Here is a 25,860-nt window from a genome sequence, read left to right on the forward strand (position 1 = left end):
TATCACTATCTCGCTCTCTGTGGGCAGACTCGCTCTTTCTAAATAAACAAAAAATATAAAATTGCTCAAATTCAATGAAACCAATGTAAAATCTTTATTTCTTGACATAGGTATCATTAAAAATGATAAGTATAATTACTGGTAAAACGTTTTAGGAAGAAATTACTGTAAAAAATGTGAAAAATGTTTACAATGATCCAATGTCGGAAATCACGAAATAAACACTTACGCGTGGAATCTTATGTCACTTCCAGGACACCACGTACTACCGCAACCACGCACTACAAAATTTTGCACCAATTCTTGTGATAAAACAATGATTATTTCCTGTAAACAATCTCAAACGAAATTAACTGCTTAATAAACAAAATAGTAAACAACCGCCATGATGGGCCGGATTGGGCCGATGTTGCCACATGGTACCGATTACCCAGGAATTGGGATTGTAATTCCCTGATTCGCCAACACATTAAGCCTAAATGGCCGACAATTTTGTGATTTTTTATTTAACCTTCGTATACCCGCGCCAAAAAGCATTACACATATACCCGCGCACGGTCTCTCAGACCGAAAGTTGAGCTCGTGTTTTATAGTATAATTGTGTACTGTATTGTACTATAATTTGCTTTAAATTATACGTAAAGGTATTAATTACATAAAAAAATTAAAACAAATTTTATATTTATAGATATTTTGGTTTAATCAGCCTTTAAATCAGACTGAAAATTTACACAAAATTTTACATCAGTCTAAATTTAATAACAAAAATAAACTTTTTTTTCTTTTGAAGCCTAAAAAATTACTATATAATATAATAAATGGAAGTATCCTTAGTAATATAAAAGAACAAAACAGTATTTATCACCAGTGGTTTCAGTGGAATAATAACCGGAACATACCATAACTCATGCTCGTATAATGACAAAAATACTTTTTGCATGTGACAAATCACCCTTTTGCTCAGAATCGGTGTTCTTCTCCTGCACTTATAAATCATCCACCACCTCATCACTGTCACTCTGGTCATCATAGTTGGAGTCCGAATCTTCACATTCTAACAGCGCCCTTATCCTTTCTTCGTTCATTATGACGACAAAAATGGTTAAAACAAATTAATAATAATAAAATACAGTAATACTTAATTGATATGAAACGCCACTAAAATATGACAATGCATTTTATTGAGTAATATTGTAAAATAAAACAATAGTAACATACCTGAAGTAGTTACACGTATACCCGCGTCGGTCTCACAGACCGAATAACAGCAAAAAGTGACACACATACACTTGGTAGCAGCGATCATCCAACACTAAACAATGGCAGGCCACAAATCATGAAGCTACTAAAAACCGCAAAGTCATAGAGTTAATACTTTTTGAAAAATCTTCGAATTATTAGTTCGTCGGTCTGAGAGACCAACGCGCGGGTATAGGAAGGTTAACTAGGTAATCTTAGTTTCAAATATTAATTATTTATTTGTTTAACTTCTGGTTTGGTTAGTGAATTGGCTATTTCGAAGAATTTACAAGGAGATTTAAATCAGAAGATAGCAATACTACAGTTCACACTAAAAAGAGAGGTAGGGCCGCAGAGAGCGAGATAGATATAAGTAGGTATTTGACTCAAGTTTTTGTTCCAACTTTGCCCTCCATTTTTATCTTTAGCTTCATGGGAATAACCAGCCAGAGACCCGAAGTCGCTTTCAGGCATAGATACAAATACTGGAGGGAGTGTTTCTGTAAAACGTTTATAAATGTAGACTTGATCAAGAATCTATAATTCAATATTATTGACTATAATTGCTATTATAATCTACATTAAAATATTATTTTAACAACCTAACATGAAACATCTCCATTGCCAAATCTCGATGTTCATTATAAATAATCTGTCATTTATCTACAAACAACCAACAGCTTCTGCGTGGAACGAAAACGTAGTTCGATGCCCTCCATTTCTTTTTTTTGCGTTTCGTTCGTTAAGATTTCCATTTAAAATCATTCATTATTATTTAATTCAGGGAACTTTCAGGATATTGAAATTATAAATTTAAATATAAAATCAAAAAAATACCGTACGATAATATCTGGGAATGTTTGAATTTAAGTTTATCGGTAAAATTAAGTTTTGTGACATTGTGAATTAAAACGACGGAGCAACGAAACGTTTATACAAATGGCTTGAAAAATGCAAGATGCATCTATAAATTAATTTTTAATTTGTTTAATACTTTTGCTGCTGAATTGAGAGAAGTTTTATTTCATCAGGTATCAAAATAACCATCGTGAACAATTTGTGCTTCAGTGAATGTGCCTTTTTTAAGATATTATAAAGTTTCGCGCTTACTTTCATTTTCGTGTCGTTACGAAATACTTTTATCAAAATGACTTCAGCGCTGTATTTAGAGCATTATCTAGACAGTCTCCAGCATCTGCCGATCGAGTTGCAAAGGAACTTCAAGTTAATGCGAGATTTGGATGATCGAGCTCACGGACTAATGAGGACAATCGATCTCATGGCCGATGAGTTGTTGCCGAATATCCCTAAAATGGACGAGGAAACGAAGAAGGAGAAGGTGAACACTATTCAAGGGCTGTTTAATAAAGCCAAGGAATACGGTGATGACAAAGTGCAACTGGCAATTCAAACATATGAGCTGGTAGACAAGCACATACGGCGCCTGGATTCAGACCTCGCGCGTTTCGAGTCCGAGATCCAAGAGAAAGTGATGACCGCTCGTGCAGCCCAGCAGGCCGCCGCCGACCAGGAGCCGAATACCACAACGGTGAAGAAAGGTAGGAAGAAGCATAAGGGCAATGAAAAGACTGCGACCACTGGCAAAAAGAAACGCGCTGGTGCGTCCAGTGAAGACGATGCAGCCGCGTCGGGTAGGCCCGCAGCCAAGAAGAAGACTCCCCGTAAGGGTGCTGCAGCCATAGCTAACGCTGTCAAAGAACAAGATGAGAATGCAGATTTAGACTCAGTTGCGGGCATGGCTCATCCTAGTGATGTGTTGGATATGCCTGTAGACCCCAACGAGCCCACATATTGCCTTTGCCACCAAGTATCTTATGGTGAAATGATTGGTTGTGACAACCCAGATTGTCCCATAGAGTGGTTCCACTTTGCTTGTGTAGATCTCAAGATCAAACCCAAAGGTAAATGGTATTGCCCTAAGTGCACTCAAGATAGAAAGAAGAAATGATCCACAGTGAAACCGCCTGCTAAGCCAGCAGATAAGACTTTGACTGTGAAGAAAGAAGTGAAATGAATTCCTAAATTATATTTATAAACAATAAATACCAAAATTAAGTACGGATTACTGTGTTGATATGTCATCACAATTGATAGAGTACATTTGTACATTCTACATTGACTCATTTGTATTTTTCCTACATAAAATTTAAGCAAACTGTCATGGAGAGATTCTTCATGCTGATGGAGACATTACATTTGAATTACCTTGTTTTAAATGTAGCATGTGTACATTAAGTTGACAAATGTGATGATATTGATATTAAAATAATAATTTATGTATACTTTGTATCCCAAATTATGTGCCTCAGTACTTTACGTAGTGTTGGTACCTATTGTTTGCAACGTTTGGTACCGTTTTGTTGTAAAGATGTAGTGCCAGTTCCAACTAAGAAATGTCTTCATTCATTGTTACATATAGTTACAGAATAGTTCAATATTTAAGCTAGATATAGCCAGGAAGTCAGAATGACTGTTTGTTGGCAAAGCATCTGAAGGATCATAAATCAAACTTATTTAACATCTTGTTGTGGCTTAATATGAAATATAAATACTACATTTATATGCTTTGTCAGATAAAGTTAAGACTAGCATATTTATATTGTTTAATATATTTTATAGTTAATAATTAAAACTCCAGATTTTTACTTCCTATAGAAATTAAGAGGTTAAAGTCTAGATATAATAATATACAGTGTGAGTCACGTTAAAGTGTACATATGAAAATAGATGAAACTAGACCTATTTTTGTCGACAAAAAAGAGGTCAAAAATTTTTTGAGATTTTTTTTTAATTTTTTATAGAATTTTTTTTCTTCCAATTACTTATTGTAAAGAAAACGTAATAACTTTTAAACTAAGCGATATATACTGATAAAATAAAAACAGTAATAATTCTAAATAACAGGCAATACTAAAAAAATACATAAAATACACAAAAAAGGCCAACAAATAATAAAAAATGATAATTTTTGAAAAAAATCTGCTTAAAAATTCGTGTTTTTTTGGTTATTTGATAAATTTCTCCAAAAAATGCCCCTATAACTGGTGGTTTTTATTACTTTGTATTATTCTCTATCGTATTACCTTCGTAAAACCAAAAATCGCATGTCTCTATCCCTATCACAACGTTTGCAATGATCGTTTGAACTAAGCCTCTCCGGGCGCGCCATTCAACGCTTCGTTAACAACAAAACTGAAAATGGCTCTAGATTTGTAATTTTGATAAAGACAAGTTAGATTTCAAATAAAAACAAAAGATTTCGAAGTAAAATAAGCATTTTAATTAAAATTAAAATTATCTCTACCTGTAGCGGAGAATAATGTTGTGGCAGGCCTTTGTTCAAACGATCATAGCAAATGTTGTGATAGGGATAGAGACATGCTATTTTTAGTTTTACAAAGATAATACGATAGAGAACAATACAAAGTAATAAAAACCACCGGTTATGGGGGCATTTTTTGGAGAAATTTATCAAATAACCAAAAAAACACGAATTTTTAAGCATCTTTTTTTCAAAAAGTATAATTTTTTATTATTTTTTGGCCTTTTTTGTGTATTTTATGTATTTTTCTAGTATCGCCTGTTATTTAGAATTATTACTGTTTTTATTTTATTAGGATATACCGCTTAGTTTAAAAGTTATTACGTTTTCTTTACAATAAGTAATTGGAAGAAAAAAAATTCTATAAAAAATTAAAAAAAAATCTCAAAAAATTTTTGACCTCTTTTTTGTCGATAAAAACAGGTCTAGTTTTATCTATTTTCATATGTACACTTTAACGTGACTCACACTGTATATTGCTAGTTAATAATAAGAGCTGCTTTACAAATAAGAATTTCATTTTATGAATGACTGTATTTTAACTTGTATGAGAAATATCCTTTGTCCAGATTTGGCTGAAACAAAAGATTAAAATATTATAAATATCTGTATATTAAATAGGATTTATTGTTCTGTTTGGGCATAGTCAAACATGTGATTTGTGAATGATATACCACATAACAAACTTTACATCTGCCTAATATGTTTATTATTTTAGATTATAGACATTACTAAATTATGTACTAAGTTATGTAATTACTTTGACATTAATAAATAAATAATTCAGACTGCAACTTGTCAATTTATGGGTATAATTCTGTGATGTGAACTATCAAAAGTGACTGACTTTAGTCTCTTTACATTCATCTATTCCTGGATTTATAGGAATTTCGTGGATTTTTATTACGAAGATAGAACCCATCTGACAGAGATAATGAACCATCCCGGAATGAAACCTTTTTGTGGACAAGTATTAAAATAAATTATGACCAAATACTGGAATGAACTTCAAGTTTCAGTAAAGTTCTTAGCTCATATAAGAAGCATTTTTAGTTTTTAGTCATTCATCATAAATTATCCTTTAGTATGTTAACTCTAAATGTTTCAGTATGTCAATTTTCCAAAAGAGATTTTGAATGAATGCTGTGACTGGGACTTTTAGGTAAAATCTTGAATTAATTTGATAAATATAAAGTTAAAAAAATAATATATAAAAACTATGTAATAAAAATTTGATTAAAAATTCGGTAGCATTCATAATATGACTATTATAGGTAAGGTTTTAATGTAAGATTATCAAGCAAGCAATACTTAATTTAAGCCTGAAAATATATATTTTATTGCGTTTGATGTGATTTGTTGTAACTTTAGGCTATTAATTAAATATTGTTTTTTTTTATTGATAGTATGAGTCGCATCTAAAACAGCATAACTCGAGTAACTTTACTGATTGTTCGATGATTTAATGACTACAATGTTCATTGCTCTTAAAAATAAGGCTCTGTTATTTCCTAAGGCGCGAGTTGTAGATGGCGCCTGCGCAAACGTGTAACATCAGTCTGCGCTGAAAAACCGCGTGTTTGAAAAGGAGCTCTATCTGACAGTCACTAAAGTCGAATATAATTCGTCGTGTACCGCCTTCCAACCAACCTTTATCTATCACAAATTCCCGATATAGGCAGTAGCGGCGTAAGGGGGGGGCGGTGGGGGCGGTCCGCCCCGGGTGCCAAGCATCAGGGGGTGACACAAGTCGCGCAGATTAGTACTCACGATGATACGGGGGGGTTACGATTGTCTTTCAATCTTTGAATTGGTAAGGAACCCCAAAATCCTGGGGGGTACCAGGGGGTGCCTTAGGACTTATGAGGGGGGGGGGGGGGGGGGGGTGATCGCCCCAGGTGCCAACCTATGCTACGCCGCCACTGGATATAGGTAGCATGTATATTGTGTGCAATAGTATTGTATTGTATCCCACCTTAATCTACCGCTGGTTTTAGCGTTATGTCGCGGTAGAAACAGAGTCTTATTTACTTAAATACGCTTTCGGACCAAAGTTATAATGTAAAAAATAGTTCATTCGGTTCTTGAGATGTGTGCCTTATGGTCCCCGGCATTTGGCCTCATTTCTGCCTTGCACTGCACTTACGCTCAGGCCAGAGTCACAGGCAGGCTGAGAATCGTAAGCCTTCCCGCAAACTGCAGACTTATAGTCGGCCGATAGTTGGGCCCAATTCTAATTTTTATGAAGAATCGGCCGATACCAGTGTGCGCACTTTCATACATGTCCATTCCATACTGAATTACTTATTAACAGCGCGACCTAACTATCGGTCAACAAAAAGTTTGTAGTAGGTATGCGGCTAGGCTAAATGTTTTATTAGAGCATTTTATTTTCAAATTACCAATGTGTTATTCAGGAATCAGTAAAACCATGAAATGTTACCTGAGATCTCCGTTAAGCGATATTGTCCTTATCTTCCAATACTACCTCTATGAAAGGATACTTGAGACATGATTTTAACTTTATACATACTTACCTACATTGTTAGTGTGTGTTTTTGCGTCTCGTTCGGTAGTAATAATAATTCATACGTTTTAAATCACAATTTTGTCAACTATTTTTGTGTGTATTCTTACATAACTTACTATGTAGTATTTCCAATGTAGTCTTTATTATGTTTACCAATTTTTATTTTCACCTTTTCACTTTTCTCACCATATTATGCACAATTTTAGAACATCATGATATTGTGATTCTTATCATAGATTATAATTATTCTTTTTCATTTTATGCTATTTCGCTGTTTTTATAAGGCATTTAAAATAAGAATAGTAGTTAATTAATTTATATCATAATTTTGTTAAATAATGCCATTTTAATATGTTAAATAAATTTTGAATTATATTACTACGTGTTTTAATGTAGTCCTTTGTCATTTTATTTTAAATGTGATGCTCTCCCATTGTCTCTTCAAATTATTTTGTACAGTACAAAGTGACCTAGCGTCACTTTGTACTGTACAAAATATTTTTTCTAGAAAAAGAACTATAAAAATGTAGGTCAACGATTTACAGTAGGAACCTGTGCAGTTGAAAAAGGCGAAAAATATAAGAGATTTTAGTGTTTGAGTAGGTACCTACTTAGTTGTTGTGACTCATGTAGTACTATTACTCGTCTTGAGTTCTTGACATCTCTACGAAAGTTAAAAAGTGTATATGTATGTAAAGTTTTAGTTAGCCAGACTGCTGGGATAACATTTCCACCCGTAAAGTAGTAGCACAAATTAATCACGAAACCTAAGTCGCTGTACATAGGTCTAACAAAAGTCCGAAGTTCTTACGTAAGGCAATTACAAATCGACCTATGTTCTACATTGGGGTAACTAATAAGAAAAGAGTTTCATTTTCATAGCATAGTAAAACTGGGACCAGCCCAAGCGAGCGGGATATGTTTCGATACGAAATTAGGTACACGCTTTGGTCGGTCGGTGGCACGGCAAAAAACTAACTAAGGGCAAATTTAAAACCTGATCTGAGAGCGAACTGACCGATATTGCATCAGATCATGACCACTGAATACCCGAGCTTGCATCAGGCGGCTGGCGGGCACATTTTACTTAGAACCTATGGTTTAAAAGCTCCGTATGCTTTTTTGTTTTTCTTCACTGGAAAAATAGCTGTTTTAAGTGGTTAGATACCTACTGGTTACATACCTGCTGCAATATCCTTTCCATAATCCTACTTATTATTTAAATTATAACGAGAAAGTTTGTATGGAAGTAAGGTGTTTGTTACTCTTTAGTTAAACGAAGGAACGGATTTTGATGAAACTGCAAAATTATTGTTTATGCGATAGACTAACATCGATTTGTTACAAACTGAATTTCATGCGGGCATGAAATAATTTCTAAATGATGGTGAAAACTGCATCAAAATCCTTTCGCGTCTGCTTAAAATCTGGGTTAGACAGTAAATCTTATTAAGTAATCAGCAATTATTATTTAATAAGTACCTAATAATACTAATTTGCTCTACAATCACGTAATAAACGCTATATTACTGCAATGGTCTTATCAATGTAAATGGATTTATTGAATCGTTTTGTTGCATTGAACTCATTTTTCTTCGTGATAAACATTGTTTGTGTAAATCAGCACTCTTTGATGCTGCATTTTTTTGCACTTTATACCATACGGATGTATTTTGATAAGTAAATAATTTAAAAACTGACTTTGATCAGAATTGTTGAAAATTTCATTTTTACCGTCATCGTTTAGGTAATGTTGGTGTATAGTAATAAATATCTTATGAATTTAGAACTTATAATGTGGGTAATAAGAATTATCTCCCTAAACATGGCACAAATAACTTTTTATAAAGTATGTATCTTCATATTCAGCTACCGAGACACGCGTCTTGCACATGTACGCACATTACATCCTCAGAAGTCCAAAATTACAACAAAATTAAACAAAGTTCTTGCAGATAATGTGATATTCGACTTCTGTTTGAGATACTTAAATTACGTACAAAACAATCTGCGACTCTATCAAATCGAAATTTTTGTCTAGGCATAGATAGGTCATTCACCAGTGCGTTGATGTCTTTTGTTGATAGTAATTCGTTTAGGCAATTCAAAATAAACGTCTTTATTTCTAAAATACTAGCTTTCCGCCCGCGGTTTCTTTTGTCCTTTCTGTCTGCTTTTGTCAGTTTTGGGATAAAAACTATCCTATGTCCTTTCCCGGGACTCAAACTATCTCTAGGTATGTCAAATTTCAACAAAATCGGTTCAGTGGTTTAGGCGTGAAAGCAAGACAGACAGAGTTACTTTCGCATTTATAATATTAGTATAGAAGTATAGATTTGTAAGTTTATTTCTAAAAGGCAATTCTATACCTATTTAATTTCCATTATTCATTTTTTGTAGAAGATTTCTTAACATACCTATAACCACGATTGTTATGTAACGGATGTTAATTATAGGCAACATTTTATTTCAAATACAGCTCTGTCTTGTAGTCAGGCAGTGTTAAAAGTCAATTTAATATTACACGCCAAATATAGAATCCTAAGTCGTTCCTAAAATGTTTTTACTGAAACAGTTTTCGTTAAGAGAAGCGGCAAATTCACGGTGACTACCAAATTGGCGTACTTAACTCTTGAATTTCGCCTTTGTTATTTCTGGATGAAATAAACATAATAAAAGTTGTCAAGTTATACTTAAGTTGAGTGATAGCGCGTCGTCAGTCCGCACTCATACTGACGAGGGTGGTTATCGTGGACGCGCGTGCGCATAGGAACGGGAACTCGCGCGGGAAGAAACCGATACAACTTCGCAACGAGTTGGTTTAAATTTATTCAAATAAGTCACTAAAATTACCCGAAGACAAGTAATTTAAAATTGAAATCTCAATATGACTACTCTGCTGAGGAAAATATGGAAAAACCACTCGAAGCACAGAAGTAAGTTTTTCATTTTGTTTTGAAATAAATTAAGACATATTTATTTAAATATAAATTAATGCAGTTGAGTAAATAAAACAAACACGAAGTTCTATGTAAGATAAATTATCAATTTATTAATCAAATCAAGTGAGTTCCACTTTATTATTGTTTTGTTTCTTGTATTGCCGTCATTTCATTTTGTTGACAATAATTATGTTAATTTATTTATCAATAATTACGCACTAACCAGTAAAGCAAACAGAACGAGTAATATATTATTGGTATTACTCTATTTGCTCAAGAATAAATATTATTAAAGCGAATAACCCTATAAGTGGTGGTGGTAATATGCAGTTAACATAACAAATTAACTTTTTGACGACATTTTACGATAATACATCATTATAAAATTGTATGTAAGTAAATAGCCACTTCATTATGTTTAACGAGTAAAGTTGTGATAATACGAATAATAATGAAAAACTATTCCATTATATGCGCTCTAATATAACGCAAAGAATCAATAATTCAATACTCAATACTCAATTTGTACCTATCTACCTCATTTAAGTATAAGGGTACTTCTCATTTACACTCAAATTTGATGGTCACACAATAATAGTTCATAAACGGTAAAAGTTAGAACAATAACTTTGAAATCAGGTGATAACATATCTATTTAGCTACATACAAAATAAATTTTATCGTAATAGAAGTAAAAATAATACGAAAACATCACATGAAACGATACAAAACGGCGTCATTTTTCGCGTTCTCATCGTGTCACACCTTCGGTTGCAATGAAACATTTGATTACTGCATTCACAATTTTCATTCAATTTGTGTGTAGCATATACTAAAATCATCGTAATTAAATATACTTTTCACACAATAGTCAAAAAATATCTTCTTATAATTATTTCGAATTGAGGAAGGAAAATACGTTGGTCACACGATTTTAGGTACCTATAATTTTGAGTAATCATACACGATTGCCGTTAAACCGAACACCATCAACCAATCACCACAAAATACAGTGTGAGTCACGTTAAAGTGTACATATGAAAATAGATGAAACTAGACCTATTTTTATCGACAAAAAAGAGGTCAAAATTTTTTTGAGATTTTTTTTTAATTTTTTATAGAATTTTTTTTCTTCAAATTACTTATTGTAAAGAAAACGTAATAACTTTTAAACTAAGCGGTATATCCTGATAAAATAAAAACAGTAATAATGCTAAATAACAGGCGATACTAAAAACATACATAAAATACACAAAAAATGCCAACAAATAATAAAAAATGATAATTTTTGAAAAAAATCTGCTTAAAAATTCGTGTTTTTTTTGTTATTTTATAAATTTCTCCAAAAAATGCCCCTATAACCGGTGGTTTTTATTACTTTGTATTATTTTCTATCGTATTATCTTTGTAAAACCAAAAATCGCATGTCTCTATCCCTATCACAACATTTGCTATGATCGTTTGAACAAAGGCCTGCCACAACATTATTCTCCGCTACATGTAGAGACAATTTTAATTTTAACTAAAATGCTTATTTTACTTCGAAATCTTTTGTTTTTATTTGAAATCTAACTTGTCTTTATCAAAATTACAAATCTAGAGCCATTTTCAGTTTTGTTGTTAACGAAGCGTTGAATGGCGCGCCCGGAGAGGCTTAGTTCAAACGATCATTGCAAACGTTGTGATAGGGATAGAGACATGCGATTTTTCGTTTTACGAAGGTAATATGATAGAGAATAATACAAAGTAATAAAAACTACCGGTTATAGGGGCATTTTGTGGAGAAATTTATCAAACAACCAAAAAAACACGAATTTTTAAGCGGATTTTTTTCAAAAAGTATATTTTTTTATTATTTGTTGGCCTTTTTTGTGTATTTTATGTATTTTTTTAGTATTGCCTGTTATTTAGCATTGTTACTGTTTTTATTGTATCAAGATATACCGCTTAGTTTAAAAGTTATTATGTTTTCTTTACAATAAGTAATTGGAAGAAAAAAAAATCTATAAAAAATTAAAAAAAAATCTCAAAAATTTTTTGACCTCTTTTTTGTCGATAAAAATAGGTCTAGTTTCATCTATTTTCATATGTACACTTTAACGTGACTCACACTGTATAACAGAAGGTAAACTCATGTATGTACCTCGCTTTGCATACCTCTCTCGCTCGCACGCTCGGCCGTCGCGCTAGGGTTGTCTTGTCATGTGTTGCGTTTATTTCGTTATTGATAGAAAAATGTTACTCTTAATACTATGCAAGAAAGACAATAACAGATATCCACGTATACTTATTTATATTTAGTACGTTATTATAGTAAGAGAAGGAAGTAGGATTTAGTTGAGTGGTTGACACTATTATCCAACTAATATTATAAATGCGAAAGTTTGGATGTCTGGATGTTTGTTGCTCTTTCACGCAAAAAACTACTGAACGGATTTTGATGTAACTTTACAGTATTATTGTTTATAACCCTGAATAACATATAGGCTATAATTTATGCCGATCTGTGACAAACTAAATTTCACGCGGGTGAAGCCGCGGGCAAAAGCTAGTTTAGTTATCCAATAATTCCTAAAACCTCTCTAAAACAATTCGATATTCCTAATAATTGAGTTGGCTTTCAATTTCAATTGAAATTCAAATAAATAACTTACTTACCTCCCCGAATGAACTGGTAATTTAAAAAATGAAAATTCGGTATTTAATTATGAGTTTAAGCAACCAAATACCGAACAATTATAATACGACTTTTTCTGTTCACTCATTTTCGTCAATTTCGCAAAACAAAATAATATCACAGGCGGTTGACCGGCGCGTGACTCAAGCGAACCACAGCGAACGTGTGGCGAACGTCTGTCGCGCCACGTCGCGGTCGCATTCGTCCAAGACAGTCTTGCTAGAGCGGTGTCTGTCTATGTGTGCGTGGCTCGAGCGCGTTTAGTATGGAGTTTGTCTTCTGTTATATTTTGTGCAATCACTGTGTTCTATTTGGTTAACGTCAGTCGCGCTCCTGCCATTGCGGAGGTGAGATAAGTCAATCATCGCTCCGCGAAAAAAATACGTAACTTTTTGTGATTATCCATAGACATTCCGTCGCTTGCTTGATCAATATTTTCTACCTCTAAAATTTAAACAATTTAATTGAAACTTAGGCCATTGAAATTTGACATGTTAGACTTATTTGTGTAGTATTCGACTTGAACCGTTAAACTCAAATAAAATTTTCGTCACCTTCGTGGCATCACCTTCGTGGTGTTTTATACACGAAGGAGATTTTAGGCCACGAAAGTGATTTCTTGCTTTGGTTTATTTTAAAATATAATGACTGGTGTTTAAGTTTTTACAATATTTTAATAACGAATAAATTATACGTGTTAAGTAGAGTTCAGTACATCAATAAAAAAATAAGGGCCTCGTATTTTTTTTTGTCTGTATGACTGTATGTATGTCTGTATATGTATGTGACTGTGTATCTGTTTGTAAGATAAATTTAATCTGAAGTTTGAGTTAAAAGTTGTACAACAAAAATACGAGGCCATCTGGCCTCAATAAATAAACATATTTTTTGTTGAGGGACTGATAAGTTAAGAGTTCTTTTTTATTGAGGTACTGATAATCCTTTTTTTTTGCTTCTTTAGCATTTCAGAATGCCACCAGTATCACCCTTAAAACCAATTGCGTAGAATCTTGTAACTTAGTAGGTGACGTTATCGGTAAAATTTTATCTTGTATTTAAGTACCCCTATTTATATTATGTTATTGCCATTTATCTATGAAAATAAGACAAAATATATGTTTTATAAATACTTAAGAGTCATTTACAGTAGTAAAGTTTGAAAAAAATATTGCTGTGAAGTACAGAATCACTTTCGTGGCATCAAAAAATTCAAAACGTTAAAGCTTCCAAACCAGACTCACTATTTGACTGATTTACTGAGAATACACTCTTAACATCAAGCGCTACAATTTTTGTTTACAAAAAGTTGAAATAAGTTAAAAATAAAATTTGCCACGAAGGTGACGATGAGAACCGTGGCGATGAGAAATACCCATAATACCTCTACCTAAGTTACTTTTCAAAAAGAAGGATCACGAATAATGAACATTGAACATGTTACCTACAGTTAGAGCTATAATACCTACTAGTACAGATTCCTAATAATAATTTTCTCTATCACATCCGTATATTAAGTATTATTAAGGTACAACCGCAACAGTTCGCTTACTTCTCTCCAAGTCGCAGCTTTTTATGTGTTCATTATATCTACCAAGTTCGGACCTCGAGCTGCCCATAAGGCGCTCAAACACCGCTGGTTTCTCTAATTATATCGGAATTAGGAGCTCTCGCGACTAACCTTAAACGGCTGGAAAAACTTGTCCTGTAAGTTTCTTGGCTGTCTGTCTATCGATGTTTATACATCGCTGGTATGTGCAGGAAGAGCAGCGTGGCCTACTCAAAGGGAGCGTTGTTCACAGAAATGTCGGACTTTCCTTGCGTGTGTTGATGATGCCATTTTTGTTAAATGTTGCACGCGCTGAAGGCATGGCTAATGATATTGATGAACTTAAGTAACTTACAATTCGGACTCTACTATTTTTAGAAATAAGTTTATATTGCTAATACAGTTCAAAATTGTAGACAGTCATTATTTCAGCTTAGGTAGAATAAATCTATTTCTTTAAAGTACACGTAGTTAGATAGATATTTTATATTTAAACTTTTTTGTGTAAAAGCTTCTACATTCTACATACTTGAAGAGCTTAGTTTTTCACAGCTCCAGTTTTGAGAAAGCTGCAGCTTAGACTTGAAGTCGATCTAGTTTTTTAGCTCCATTGATCGCTCGATCATTTCCTATGAATATGAATTATTAATTGGATGAAAGGGAGTGATCATATAGAGAGCACGGGCTCGCTGCCGCGACAGCATTCTTGTAAAATTAAGCTTGATACGGATCTGTACTTATCTACAGATTCTAGGGGTATCAGGACAGGTAGGGCAGAGTAGCTACATAACTTACGAAAGATTAGTTAAACAAAGTAGGGTAAACTGCCAGTCATTGGACACTTAAGAAAGTTACTGGACAGTTATTTATTGAATTCAAAATAGCATTTCTATTTTAACAACTGAGAGATTCCGACTGATAGGGCGTTTTTTTGAAGGAATATTCATTGTATTTGAAGGAATATTCATTTTAAGAAAATTCAAGGGTTGTTTTGTCCAATGACAATATTTTTATCTGATAGACTCAGGAAGAAAAAGATGAAAGTAAGCATATCATTTGGATACGTCCTTTGTCGTGCTGCAGAAAATTATGCGTGCGTAAATTTTTAGAGAGCTTTTTATTTACATTTGGTATTGGGTTTGAACTTGCGAGTAGAGAACTATAAAGTTAAAAAAACCTTTTGTTTTCAAAAGAAACTATACGGAAAGAGCAATATTAATATTACCCTTGGGATACGATACCGTATTAAATTATATTTAATTTACTAATTACCATATAAACATTTGTTATTAAACATAAAAAATGTTACTTTGGTCTATTTGTTTATGTTATAGTTCTAATCTAATTGTGTATTCGTGCAGCCTTGAACTATGCGGTAGACGGTCGCTTTTATCAAATTCATATTTCAAAGTTTGACAAAATGAGAGCGCGCTCTAGTCTGCAAATAACCTCAGGTCAATATCCTTGTGTCTTTTAGATAATTAATAAGTAAATTAAATTAGGTATTTATTAGTCTTCGTAGTTAGAGTCTATTGACTCGGAGGCTCAGGGTTCGATTCCCAGATGGGATAGAAATTAGCTTTGTCCATTTGAATTTGCCTAGTTTGTATAATTATTCAGGTAGAATTTAATTTCTCCAAATCAATAGAGCTGACAGAGTCTACTCCAAATAAGCTGAAATATTTTAAAAGTAACGGTAGGTACAATTTAGGTGCTCTTTTACCATAGGAAACGATCCATTATATTCCCACACCTACTGAAGAGTACGTGCTTTTCGAGTATCTTAGAACGAATTACGAAAGATACGAAATTTCCTCTGAATTTCCACTGAAACCCAGTTTGACGGTTAATTTTTCTGCAAACATTAAGTTAACGCGTGGGCTTATCGCAGAATTTGCTATACCAACTGCAGAACCAAATGCGTAATACCACCTACGCGGTTGCAACGGTGCAGACGCGTCGCGTCCGCTGCGTGATAGCGTGATCGCAATCAGTTCTTCGACGCTATTGCCAGCGCCGGACTTAGGGGAGGGCGACCGGGGCAACAGTACTGAGCCTCCACAATGTTATAGACTTCGGTAAAAAAAAAAAACAAATTCACACTAGTAAATACAAGTAAACTAAAAGTTTTTACTTTTCGTTTGATATTTTTTTCGCTTTTTTTGAAATTATTTATTGAATACTCGACTGAAAAAAATACATTTTTTTAAAATAAATAACTTGGAAGGCCTAAGGAGGGACTCGAACCCTAGAGTCGATTTTTTCAAGTTGTTTATTTAAAATTTAGTTTGAGAAGCGACTCTATTCGCTAAGAAATTTTAATAACAATTTACCATTTTATTTGGAAAATAATTTAGGGCCAAAGAATTGGAGGCTCCTCTCCAATTCTTTGTTGCCCCTCCAGACCTCTAAATCCGGCCCTGGCTATTGCGCCTAATACTGACCTATGGCCCAGTTGCGCGCGCGCAGTCTGGCCTAGATAACGTATCTGAAATAGTAAAGCGGCCGCCGAGATATCTCGCGAATATTGGACCCGAGACCTTCACTGACGTATGTAAACATCGGTTGATTGATGCCTCGCATTAGATGCATTGAGGATAATCTTAGACCCATAATAAAGTATGTAGAGACCTATAGATACTGCCCCTACCTACATGGTAAAAGTAAACATGAAAGCTTTTTTTATCTACAACGAGAAAGCTCTTGGCCTGTATCTCACCTGATGGTAAGTGATGATCAGGCTGAAGGTGGAAGCGAGCTTCACCCGGAATCTTCAACCACGGAGGAACTGGCTATCTTACCTCTAACTGTCGGAACACAACAATCATTTCCAAAATGCAAAAGATTTCATAAATTCTGTTTATTATGTCACTCCACTCCTACCTATATTTAATACCGTATTTTCAGTGTTTCTGCCAAAATAATTTCCTTCGCAAGGGTTAAAGGTTGTGGTGTAAACCCACATAGTTAAACTTAACTCTAAAATTTAACCATGATGTGATGATGGATACGGTCTAAGTTTATTGCTCTACCTATTTCTATGATCCTAATACATTTCGTAGAAAGTACACCATTTGGTTTTTTAATTTTGCTTAGAAAAGCCTATGAAAGCGCAGACTTATGAAATCGATGTCTATCCTATAATTACAATTTATCTAAGCCACATTTTAAAAGCTTCTTAGCATATTAGGCGGTGTAGAAATAGGGTAACCAAAAATCACAAGTTAGAAGTCAATACTTTTATCTCGGAAAAGATAAAACATCGATGATATTAAATTACATAAATAAAAAACATGAATAAAAGTATTTGATAAAATCTTGTTTTGTTTCAATATTCCTACTAATTTTTTACCTAATTTGATTTGAGTAACAATAAACCATTTTAAGCATTTTTATTTTACACAAACTTATGTTGATGCATATTCAATCAACTTACCAAACGAAAAGGGGCATTATAAGTATTTATTGAAATGTTACAAGTGTATACAGTAATTTATTCCTGTTGAGTCCGATTCTAGGTTTGATTAACGTAGTTCTACGAGATTAGACTAAATTTTCTTTCCGCTATATCGATCTTAATTAAACCGAGATTTGGAGCGATTTGCATGATCAATGGCCGCTGCGTAGACGCCGTTTGCGAAACTAGCTACAACCTGTAATCTGTAATAAGTTAATGTGACTGGCAATGAAGAAAATTGCCGAGTCTAGCTGTGGAGAAATTATGTCGCTAATAACCAGTGGCGACAACGTCCGTTAATGTATAGATAATCAGATTTGAAAGGGCGTTTCTAAAAATTCGGATATTTATAAAACAACTTGCAACAATAATTTCATGTATGTACTCTTAACTTGAAAGTCAACCATTTTCGTGTAAGCGGCTCATCTACTTACGAGGTTTCAATCCCACCAAATACATTTTCATGTAAAATATTGACAAGACTAACCGTGTTTATGGTGTGTGAGCACTGTGAAAAACTTTTCAGATCTCATGTAGAGCAAAGCTTTTAACACTACACGCCCCAACTCTACATTGAGCTTATGTAGAGCCAAGCTTTTAACGCTATATGCCCGCCCTAACTCTACGTCGATATCATGTAGAGTCAAGCTTTTGACCCAGTCAAAATATGTAGCAAACCGACGACCTGATAAAGGTAGCAGGAAGGCGCTGGATGCAGGCCGCTACCAACCGTGCGATGTGGAAGTCATTAGGGGAGGCCTATGTTCTGCAGTGGACGTCCTGTGGCTGAAATGATGATGATGATGATGAAAATATGTAGCATGATTGTGCCCCCATTGCATCAGGCTCCATCTCATGCAGTTTTTTTGTCTCTCTTTCAGAACTATGTGAAGAGTGGGCCCTAGCTGAGTGCGAGGGTGAGGGTTGGTGGAGAGAGGCGCGTGAGTCAAGCAGTGGCCACATGGACGTTAGATACGCTGGTGTAGCACCGGTGGAGCGGGCATCGTCGGCTCCCGCTACCGCTCTTGCTGTGCGCTCTGCCTTACACTCCGCTAAAGGTAGGAGTGATATCTTTGGTAATTTCAAAAGGACATAAGGGCCCTCGCCCACGGCGACTTTACGAAACGCGCGACAGCATCGCTACTAACGCGTGTTAGTCGCATTTGCAACTCACTACAGAAGTGATGCCAATTCGCTAGTAACGCGCTACAGCAGCGCGACTGCATCGCTACAAAAAGTCGCCGTGGGCGAGGGCCCTTAGTACCTAAAGTTTTCTCAAACTGCATAATCTTGTAGCATCATGCTACAAGATTGCGACGCACGCTACCGCGAAAATTCGTCTCTGCGAAGCCAATATAGATCTACCTATTTCGATGCACGCCAGCGAAAGATCTCTCTACGGTCTACCTACTGCGAATATAGTTACTTTTTTGGCTATAAAAGAGTAGAATTGCTGCTTACGATACGATTGGTGTGAAACAATTTGACATCGACTGATTGTAAAACAGATCTAATGTTACTTTTCAGCCTTCAACAAAAAGCTGCAAAGGGTGAACCTGGACATCAGCTCCAAAGGTATCGTCGTGAGTGACGCGGACTCCCAGGAGAGTGTCCTGAGTATCTCAATTTATAGGTAAGTTAAAGCCATTACAACAAATATTAGAAATAAACTAAGTATAAGTACGTATAATTTGTACGGGCTGGAAGACGTAGCATGGGCAGGCCTCCTACTAGGTGGACCGACGATCTGGTGAAGGTCGCGGGAAGAATCTGGATGCGGGCAGTGCAGGACCGTTCATTGCGGAAAACTTTGGAGGAGGCCTTTGGCCAGCAGTGGACGTCCTATGGCTGAAATGATGATGATGATGATGATGATGATAATTTAAAAGATACATCGATGTCAATGTACAGTCGCGGAATGAAAAGGTTCGTCACCTTAGTGTCGGTTTTCGCTTGCACTGTGAGAGTCAAACCTGCCAACATAACCGTGCAAGAAACATTGCTGCTAACATTTAAATAAATATGACGTTTGCTAACGAATAAGGTTTTGCTTGTTTATTTTTCTATCCCATCATCAGTGCAATGTTACAAAATGTAGTTTTTTTTAATTAATAGATAATGGCAGGTTGAGCCAACAAGAAGGTTTTAGTTTATCAATAATAATAATCTTCTTGACAAGTTAAATTGTCAAACAACTTTGATCTGAATAATTTTGAACTTTACTGGCGAACAGTTAAAGATTATTTTCTCTAACTCGAGATTATTCTGTAACATAGTTTCAAAAGGAAAACTGACGAACCTTTTCATTCCGTGACTGTACAAAGGTAATTGTTTGAAAGGCCGCTGCGATACAAGCTTTCTAGCTTAGTGCAGAGACCGCCAGAATAAATTGTACATGTAACATTTTTTAGAAATAAATACTTTTTTTATATATCCATAGCACGAAGCGTAAAGACTGTCTATCAAAGAACGCAAAGATGAATCTTGTAGTCCATAATTAACGAGACGTAATTGATCGACAGGTCTTGTTGATGATATTATTATACGACAGTTTACTTCAGAAAATTAAATAATAATTTCTATAAAAATATGTTATTGAACCAATAAATCAATGTCGAACTGAGTCGTACACGGCCGCCGTTATCTGTTAAGAAATATTGTTTTCAGTGCTGGCACCAGCTGGTACAGGCTTCTTTTAGCTTTGATAATTTGATATCAATATTTATGTTTTGATAACGTCAAGTGGACTATCGGACTTCCTATTTATAAAACGAAAACGTTTTTGTTGTTTATTGTAGAGATGTAGTAGTTTTGCCAAATATTTACTTTATTTCAAGTTGTGATTTTAATTACAACTTCAACATAATGTTGATAATAGTCAGAAAATTCGCAAGCGAAAAGTTGTGAGTTCAATTGAGAATGTTACTAGGTATGCAAAATCACTTGAAACCTATGTTACAGTTAAGCTTTTACATTTACAAATACATTAGTTTTTATTTCATTAAAAAATACCCAGTAGTTATGATTTTATAGCCATTCAAAGTTCGCTTAAATATAGAGTCCCGCCGACGGTCACGTGACCCCGCGTGACGTACATTCACAGTGTCCGCTCACTAGAAAACGGATATAAACATACTTAAATATATTTTTTTTTACTTATTATACATATTAACACCCAGACCAATCACAGAAATTAAAATTGAACCAAACCCAAACTTGATGCGATTGTGTCGTTTTATTGCGAATTACCTTCCAGCTCCATCATTAGACCCTGATTACTAACGTAAGTGCGCCTATTAACGACCCCCCAAAATTTGTAGTCTATTACCGCCCTATTTTTCTTTCTTTCATGAAAGACATAATAACAGGTTCCAGAAAACACTTTACCTAAAAAATATCTAGATATGTTTATTGACTATCACAACGATTAAAGTTTGTGTTCGTAAATAACCAGTAAACGGAGTTATTTGACATTAAATGGGACGCGCCCGCAACGGGCGCACTTTTCATACTGACGCGCTCCCAGCTACTTAAGGTGCACCTTGTTATTAATTAGCGATTTTAACACATTTAAAATGAGTATACCAACACGTTTTTGCATAACAATATTAATTCGTACTTTAGTTTCCTTAATAAAACTTCAATATAGCCCTCTCGCTGTATTTTTGTCGCTTAAATACAATTTTAATTAAGGGCGGTAATAGAAACACTTTTAATAATTTGGTTCCTAATAACGACCCATGGCGTTGTTAGAATTTTGATAACGTTTTTTATTTTAGTATTTATATCTTTAATTACGCATTTAACCTCCATTTTGTTATCTTTATCGATTCATAAGAATATTTCACATAATTAAATCAATTAACGCCATATCTTAACTGTCATAGGTTTGGCATAAAACTGCAATGAACATTAAAGAATATCTCTAATAATGTATGACAATAGATTTTATAAAAACCTGTTAAATTCTAATTAGTACCTATTTGATATAAAATAAAACATAATAAAAATGGCACTTCACTGATCACGTCTTCATTAAAGTAGATATTTTAGCTGGTTACTGTTTTTTTTTACGGTCGCTAATAGAATAAAGTAATATTCATACTTAATTCTATTACCGCCTCATAACTATAACGCCACCTGCGAAGACTTATAAGCCTTTATTTTGTACATAACTAACATTTATGACATAACACCAAACCAATCATGCGTCACAACACATGTATCACAACTACTATGTAACTTTTTAAGATCTTTTGAATAATAAAAAAATAATTTAAAATAATTATACAGACAGTGTCCAATTGTCCATAGTTTAAATTAAAATACGCAATTACACACAATTAAAATCAATCAAAAACTAATTAAAAGTTATAGTCAAATTAAAAATAGAAATAAAATATTAAATGAATATTAAATTTTATTAAAACTCAAATACAGTTTAAATAATGACCCCCACTACTCACTAGAACACCGGGTACCGCGTAATCAAGTATAATAGAGGAATTTATTATTTTACTATTTCTGCTTGATTATTTATTTGTTTTCGAGAAGCATGCCTTTTCTCTTTTAATAATTAAAAAAAAAATAACAAAAAAAAAACAAATTTAACTAAAACTAAAAGCAAAACAAATTTAACTTGAAAAAATCAAGTGGTTCCCGAGCCTCTGAGTGGGAATCGAACCCGTGCCTCTTGGAATATACCCAATTGAAGAGCAATATTCTTAGCGGTCGGTAATAGAAACAGAAAAAACGTTAATAGAAACACACCTCGTCTATAGGTCGGTAATAGAAACAACTGCTTTTTCAGATTAAATTGCTATTTATTAATTATTGTGTGATTGTATACTCATTGTTACTACTTGAATTCAAAGATTACTTCATCATTGTTATAAATAAATTAAAGTGTCTTTTCTATCACCACGTCTTATATCTAATTTTCTAACGTTTATCCGAAGACAGCTTAAACTGGCGGTAATAGGCGCATTTACGTTATATAGAATTAAAGTACTCATCAATACAAAACGAACGAGCCCAAACTCGATGGATTCGTCGTTTTATTATAGAGTTCCTATGGCCACCTTCCAGCTCCATCATCAGATCAGCTCCATGTCATCATAATATTGCATGGCATCCAAATCACATGTGTTTGCAAAATTTCAGCTTAATCGGTTGCCTGGAAGTGGGTCTTAATTCAGCTTGCAAGATTCCACCCATACAAATATGAGCCAGTCACTGTAATATGACGTCACGCGCATAAAATGGCGGGCTGGCCGCCGCCCGCACTTTTAAAATTCAATATCTTGGAAACTAATTGACGTATCGAAATAATTCTTTCACGTGTATTTTTTATTTTTAACAGAGAATACAGAAAGCTAAAAAACAAAATTAGTGAACATTCTTCAACTTCTTTCCTTCTGATTCGATGTCTTTTTAAAGTTTAAAATTATTTTGTATCAGAATAATGCAAGTTTGTGGAACTTAAGAGCTAATTAAAATGAGACGTTTTGAGCAGGGCGTCAAAAAAAATTGACATGCGCAGTTGTTATAAAATTTTAAAACTAACGTCCGGCTCAGAACTTCCAATTTGAAAGAGACCGTTTCAGATTTTCAGCCCATCATGAACTTTAATTGACTGTGAAATGTCTGACATTCAATTCCTTTTCAGGATATCGTACTGCTCAGCCGACGCCGCCAATGCGAGGGTGTTCGCTGTGGTGGAGGGTAAGGCAGCCAACGGTGCCAGTGAATCCCACGTGGTGCACGTATTCGTCTGTGCAAGGCGGAAGCAGGCGCGCGCTCTGGCCCTGTCCCTTGCACACGCGTTCAATGACGCTTACCAGGTAAGAGACGTCCACTGCTGGACAAATGTAGTCCACTTAGAGCACCCGCCCAAATAGCACCTGCACGAATAGCACCTGGCCGTGGACTAGGCTTATAGAGCACCTATCGATATTATGTTCTCTCTCTCGTGAACAAAAATGTAAAAATAAATTTGAATCCAAGAATAGCCATATCGAGATATCGATAGTGCTCTATGTGGACTAGTCCACTCCAGATATGCTATTTAGGCAGGTGTTCTTTCAAAGTAGACTGACTACGTCTAGACAAAGGCCTTTCACTGATTTTTTGTACTTCCACTGTATCTAGCCTTTACATCTCGTGCATTCAATAATAGATAAAAATAGGATAGAAAAAATCAAGTGTAGCCAAGATCTACAGCTTGACCGCCAATAAAAACCCGAATAGTGAAGATCAAGTTTGTCCCGGGGAGAAGTTAAACTGTCATTGGACCCATAATTAAATTAATTAAGAACATAGCAGGAGTTTGAAGTTAAGGTTCGACTTCCCTCCAGTACAAATTATCTTCGAGCTGACGTTTACTGCTGGACAAGACTTCCCCTGATTTTCCTGCGCTTAGCGCCGTAACAGCCTTGTGCGTTAAATAAGTAATTATGTGTTTTTCTTTTCAGGCATGGCAAGCTAACCAAGAAGGCTCACTGCAGTCATCTGCCATGCGCCTAGCACCTTGGGTAAGAAAATTATTATAAGATGTTGTGTGGATTTTTGTGAGAGTCAGTCTTAGTATATTATGAACTTTTAGTTCTACGGTCAGGCAAAATTGCTTTTTGACTTTGTGTTTTAATTTGGCAGCGACTGTGTGACAACTGCAGTCTTAAATTATTGTAATTCTGTCTACGATAGTATTCTTTTGCCCCGCCTTATGCCGCAACGCGGGGCGGCTTTCAAAAAATGAAAAAAAAAAAAATCGACTGTTTCAAAGAAATAAAAAATCATGTGGCGCCATTTATTTCTTGAACGTCTTGTATTAGGGCATTTCTACTGTACGGTGTATTTTTTCTCAATTCGGTGCTAAAATTTTGAGGAGACAATGCTCCTCAAAGCGACTGATCCCTCTTTTATACTGCTCGACCACTCGAGTGCAACTGCTAGTTTATGGGAATCAGGCGTGGGTGTTCGTATTGTGCGTTGTTAGTGATATAGGAGCACAAAAGTAAAAATCACGGAATTGAGGCACACACGTCGGACAAAATTTAAATGTGTTACTGTATTAAAACCCAAGGTCTTGCAATAAAGAAACTCATTTATATAGCTTTATTAACTATCCCTTGTTTTGTGAATGTGGGTTTCATAATGGGGAAGTTATTATTTCAAAAGTTATGAAGCAAAAACGAGTAAATTCTGGAAACCGGACACTCCATTTTAGGCCAAATTTCGCCCGTTTTTGAACTTTCGGATTTTTTCAAGGCGAGATGTAAAACCTGGCGGTGTTCTAAATATGCTCTCCATCAAGTCAAGAGTCCTATAAATACGTGTGATTTTTTTCAAGTCCGTACTTCAATTTTAAAGGTACTTTTTTCGCCCCAGTAGGTCGATCGGTCGTCCCCGTAGAAATGCCCATTAGGAGTATTCTACGATAGCATTGAAAACCTAAATTCCCCATTTCAGGTGCGGTTCCCCGAAGAATCAGACGAGGAAGCGGATAGCGAGGAGTGGCAGTCGCCCGCTCCGCTCGTCACCTTTGCCTGAGCCTCATGTAAATCGACTGTTTCTATTTTAAACTAAGCTTATTTTAAGTTTGTAATTAGTTAATATAAGAAATGTATGGAAGTTTTTTTGACTGTTAAAGGTATAAGTTACAAAGAGATATTTTATGTAGATAAGTTTTCGGTCGCAAAATTGCAATAGTTTAAAGTTAAAAAGCTATATTTGTACGAGTTATGTCTGTTTTAAAGTTATTAGCAAAAAAGACAAGAGAAGAAATACCTAACAAATATTTATTGTATAAAAAGATATAAATATCTGTTCTAGGTTCTAAGGTTAATTTTAGATTTACAAAGTAATTGAATAAACGTAACTGAAGAAGATATTTCTGGTTATTAACTGTTCTGTTGATTGATTTTATACTAACAGAATCTATATATATAAAAGAAAGTCGTGTTAGTTACTCCACTTATAACTCAAGAACGGCTGAACCGATTTAGCTGAAAATTGTCAGGGAGGTAGTTTAGAGCCAGGAGAAGGACATAGGATACTTTTTATCCCGTTCGAAATAAAAAAAGTCTGCTTATTTATTGCCATTAAGGCGGAACAAAGTTCGCCGG

General features: G+C 34.6%; 2 protein-coding genes across 2 annotated transcripts; both read left to right on the plus strand.

Moving 5' to 3' along the window:
* The first annotated feature begins 2,182 nt into the window (after positions 1 to 2,182).
* Positions 2,183 to 3,954, plus strand: LOC135078430 (inhibitor of growth protein 5). The gene has a single exon (XM_063972992.1). The coding sequence runs from the start codon at positions 2,387 to 2,389 to the stop codon at positions 3,206 to 3,208; it is 822 nt and encodes a 273-aa protein (XP_063829062.1). The 5' UTR covers positions 2,183 to 2,386; the 3' UTR covers positions 3,209 to 3,954.
* Positions 3,955 to 9,819: 5,865 nt separating this feature from the next.
* Positions 9,820 to 25,625, plus strand: LOC135078770 (low density lipoprotein receptor adapter protein 1-like). Its single transcript, XM_063973325.1, has 6 exons — positions 9,820 to 10,048; positions 18,616 to 18,792; positions 19,262 to 19,367; positions 23,403 to 23,577; positions 24,208 to 24,267; positions 25,205 to 25,625. Exons 1-6 carry the CDS (start codon positions 10,000 to 10,002, stop codon positions 25,283 to 25,285), a joined length of 648 nt encoding a protein of 215 aa, XP_063829395.1. The 5' UTR covers positions 9,820 to 9,999; the 3' UTR covers positions 25,286 to 25,625.
* The last annotated feature ends 235 nt before the right edge of the window (positions 25,626 to 25,860 follow it).

The sequence above is a fragment of the Ostrinia nubilalis genome, chromosome 15 (genome assembly GCF_963855985.1).
Source record: "Ostrinia nubilalis chromosome 15, ilOstNubi1.1, whole genome shotgun sequence".
NCBI lineage: Eukaryota > Metazoa > Arthropoda > Insecta > Lepidoptera > Crambidae > Ostrinia > Ostrinia nubilalis.